At 45.3% G+C, this 3,651-nt stretch overlaps 1 protein-coding gene across 2 annotated transcripts; it reads left to right on the forward strand.

The window, feature by feature from the left end:
- Positions 1 to 2,102, forward strand: LOC126627123 (DNA repair protein XRCC3 homolog). 2 transcript variants are annotated; one of them, XM_050296548.1, is made up of 2 exons: positions 1 to 1,400; positions 1,671 to 2,102. In XM_050296548.1, the coding sequence occupies exon 1, from the start codon at positions 78 to 80 to the stop codon at positions 966 to 968; it is 891 nt and encodes a 296-aa protein (XP_050152505.1). In that variant the 5' UTR covers positions 1 to 77; the 3' UTR covers positions 969 to 1,400; positions 1,671 to 2,102. The 2 variants fall into 2 exon arrangements, with proteins under 2 accessions (XP_050152505.1, XP_050152506.1); XM_050296549.1 differs by having other exon boundaries at positions 1 to 1,582; positions 1,671 to 2,005.
- Positions 2,103 to 3,651: the final 1,549 nt, after the last annotated feature.

The raw sequence follows: 3,651 nt of genomic DNA on the forward strand, positions 1-3,651 counted from the left end.
CATTTCATTTCCCGCCCCACATTTAAGCTGCCGGGACGACAAGGGCGTGACAAAAATTTGAATCAATCGCAATTTCAATGACACCAGAAAATCTCTTAACCCGTCCTCCCATCGCCGATAAATTAACGCTGGGCTGCCCAGTCCTCGACCGCTGCCTCGGTGGTGGCGTCCCCTGCTGTTCAATAATGGAGCTTGTAGCTGAAAGCAGTTGCGGCAAGACTCAATTTTGCCTCCAACTCGCCCTCTCCGCTCAGCTCCCGCCCTCCCACGGCGGCCTCTCCGCCTCCTCCCTTTACCTCCACACCGAGTTCCCTTTCCCCTTTCGCCGCCTCCACCAACTCTCCCAAGCATTTCGCTCCTCACACCCACACCTCGTAGCCATTAACCCCTGTGAAGATGTGTATGTTGATAGTGTGCACGACGCATACCAGATGCTTGATATAATGCCAAAGATAGAGTCTTTCGTTGAAAGTGCAAAAACCCGGTTGCCTGTCAGGCTAATTGTGATTGATTCCATCGCGGCGCTGTTCCGGACTGAATTTAACAACACCCCTTTGGATCTTAAGCGGAGGTCGTCGCTGTTTTTCAAGATTTCCGGGAAGTTGAAGTCATTAGCGAATAGGTTCCGGGTGGCAGTGGTGGTGACGAACCAGGTGGTTGATTTTATGGGGGCAAGTGATGGGGTAAATGGAGTCAAAGTGGGCAACTTTGGCTCATTGCACTCTTCTGGAAGGCGGGTTTGCCCTGCTTTGGGACTTGCTTGGGCAAATTGCGTGAATTCGAGGGTCTTCTTGTCGAGAAATGAGGTGGTTGTTGCTGAAGGGAATAGTAATGAGCTGGAGGATGGTCTTTGTAGGCAAACAAAGAGGCGACTTGATATTCTTTTTGCGCCTCATTTGCCCCAAGCATCGTGTGAATTTGTCATCACACGCCAAGGAGTGTTTGGAGTTGAGTCAGCTGACAGATAAATCTGGCACTGATGGACGTGGTCCAGTACTTGCCTAAATTTTGAGTGTAGGCTTCTGCTAGCAAAAGTGAAGACTGGATTACTAGACCAATGGTAATTCACTTGTCATGGGTTCTGAGGCCAAGTTTTTGTGAAGGGCAGATTTCTGAAACATGATATTTGGGTTACACCATACGCATGTGATAAGATGTTTCCTGGAGGAGAGTTTTCAAATCAGAATTTACGTGTTGGTGAAGGGTTGGCAGTGGAGTTTTTGTATTGGATTCACTCTTAGGGAGGGACTGATTATATATATTATGTACCATATGTTGATGGCAGTAGAGGCAAAGGCGTATTGCCCATACATTGAGTTTCGTGGAAATGGTGGGATATGGAGATCCAAATGATCAACATTACAGAAATGTTGATGTTGGGGATGGGGATGATGTCCTTGGTAAAAATTCTTCTGTAATCAATTTAGATTCCGTTTATGAATATTTTATGATTCTTTCTTTGGTACAACAGTACAGCTTTAGCCTCTAGGATATTTTCAGAACTTGAATTAACGACTTTCTTATATGCGAACATCCTTGCTCTTTAGCATCAGTACCAACTCCGTTTCAGGGTTTTCGTGCGGTATTCACTTATCTTTTATGAGCTACCTGTCTGTTTTCTCGCTGTTCTATTTAGCCTACCGGTTAAGCCAATGTTATGCTGTTTGCAGGATGGTAAAATTACAGTTGAAGTTAAACTTCCAGAAATAATCACCTTGGGAGAACTGCAACCTGGAGAAATTAGATGTATGGTACTGCGATTTCATCTGGGCTATGTGTACCAGTTCATTAACATTTCTTTGTTGCTCGTATCCATACGGCTGTTGATTGCAAACTCGGGGAAAATTAGAATCAGGTATGCTACTTATTGTCTTACCATCAAGCTTTGTGCTTTTGGATAGATAAGCACATGAAAATGCCTCCATGCTGATTTATCTGCAAAGTGAATGCCAGAGCATATTACAACTATGATTATAAAAGTAACTGATGGATGTTTGAGCACCCATTAGATCGCTGGTTAGATGATGAATCTGAATTATGTTTTAGTTTAAAGCGTCGTATATTACGCCAGTAATACCAGCTGCTCCGTATCCCTATAGAAACATCTTAATCTGTAGAAAGTGTGAAATCGACCTTGAACCTGAAAGTCTAAGATGTGAAGCAGGAAGATAGGATGAACCCTTCGTCATTTCTAGCTTTCTGTGTAACTTCCACCACGATAACATGCTCTAAAATTACGCAAAAACGCATCACGGTCCTTGATACCGAAGGATCGAGGACTACGAGGTTAAGTGCGTAAAGCAGAAAATCATTGCAAAGAAAACAGAAATCCATTCATTCAAAACATATCTGCGATCCTTAATTATATCACGAAAATGACATGGAACTAGATGTTGAATATGACTGATGGATCGATCAGTCCACCACGACGAGACTTTGATACTCTTTGCCGGAGATGGATGGTTCTGCCGGTCAACTTTCCAACCTTTTTCTTTGTCCCAAATATCCTCGAACGAAACTTGTCCAATCAGATTATCATCCCCTTTCTCCTCCTTAACCTTCCAGCTATTCCAGACGTTGTAGCCACTACAGGTGTACTTGTATAAGGGAGCCAAAACCTCTTTCCTCAGCCGGTCTACAACTCTGCTCTCGTAGTCTTCCTTGTATTCCTCCGCGTATGATGCTGGAGGGAAAACCTATGCTTTCCCACAGCAAAGTGGCCCGGGCAGCATAGGATTTATAATGGTTTCCGGTAAGGAAACAGTCTGCAGCAGTGGTTACCTCGACATACTTCTAATCATCGTCACCATCATCATCATCATCATTGCTGTCATCGCTCACATAATATTTAAGGTAATCATGCTTGAATTGTCCCTTCAATTTTTGAATATCTGACTCCAAGCACTCCACAAAAACATCGGTTACACGGTCATGTAACAACTTATAATCCGCATCACCCTCGTACATCTCTACAGCCTTCTTGGTCAGTTTCTCGAGGGGCTTCAGTGTCCCCCATCTACCGTCTTGGCCTTGTAGGAGGCGGTGCAGAAGTTCTACAAGGCTATACAAACCCATACTCCCAAAGGAGGAGGCAATAGGCGCAATGTTGCCCAATAGGGTCTTTGGGTGGTTTTGGTGGAGCCAAACCGCCGCCTGTAGAACGCTTGTTCATATGATTTTCCATTCCTATAGTCATTCAGATGACATATGAGCTTGAGGGTGGTTAGGGGATTGTCGGACCATGCCAGCGGCAGCAGTTGCTTGAGATAGTCACAGGAGGCCCCCACCTCCGCCTTTAAGGCTGGTGGATAACTTTTGATCGATGCGGTTGCAAACTCGTAGTGCCCGTAGTTGTCATAGTCAGCCGGTATGACGATGTTGAAAAAGATGTCAAGGCAGGGGTCGCCCGAGGAGAGTTGGAGGGTAGATTCAGAAGTACTGAATCCCATTGCCATTAGAGGGGTTCTGCTACTGCTCCTAGTGCTTGTTGCTGTTCTCTTGGCGGCTGGAGCTGTCCTGTTCCCGAATTTCGGAACCATCAGAGAGAGTGATCTGCTGGGAATTGTCAGGCTTGGAGGAACAACAAGAGTCGGAGAGTTTGGATAAGCCGTCAATCTCACTGCGAGTTGTGAGATTTTGCAGGCGAGGTTT

The sequence above is a fragment of the Malus sylvestris genome, chromosome 6 (genome assembly GCF_916048215.2).
Source record: "Malus sylvestris chromosome 6, drMalSylv7.2, whole genome shotgun sequence".
NCBI lineage: Eukaryota > Viridiplantae > Streptophyta > Magnoliopsida > Rosales > Rosaceae > Malus > Malus sylvestris.

Bases quoted from the DNA above. Each gene is read 5' to 3' on its own strand.
- LOC126627123 (XM_050296548.1), top strand. From the start codon at position 78: ATGACACCAGAAAATCTCTTAACCCGTCCTCCCATCGCCGATAAATTA.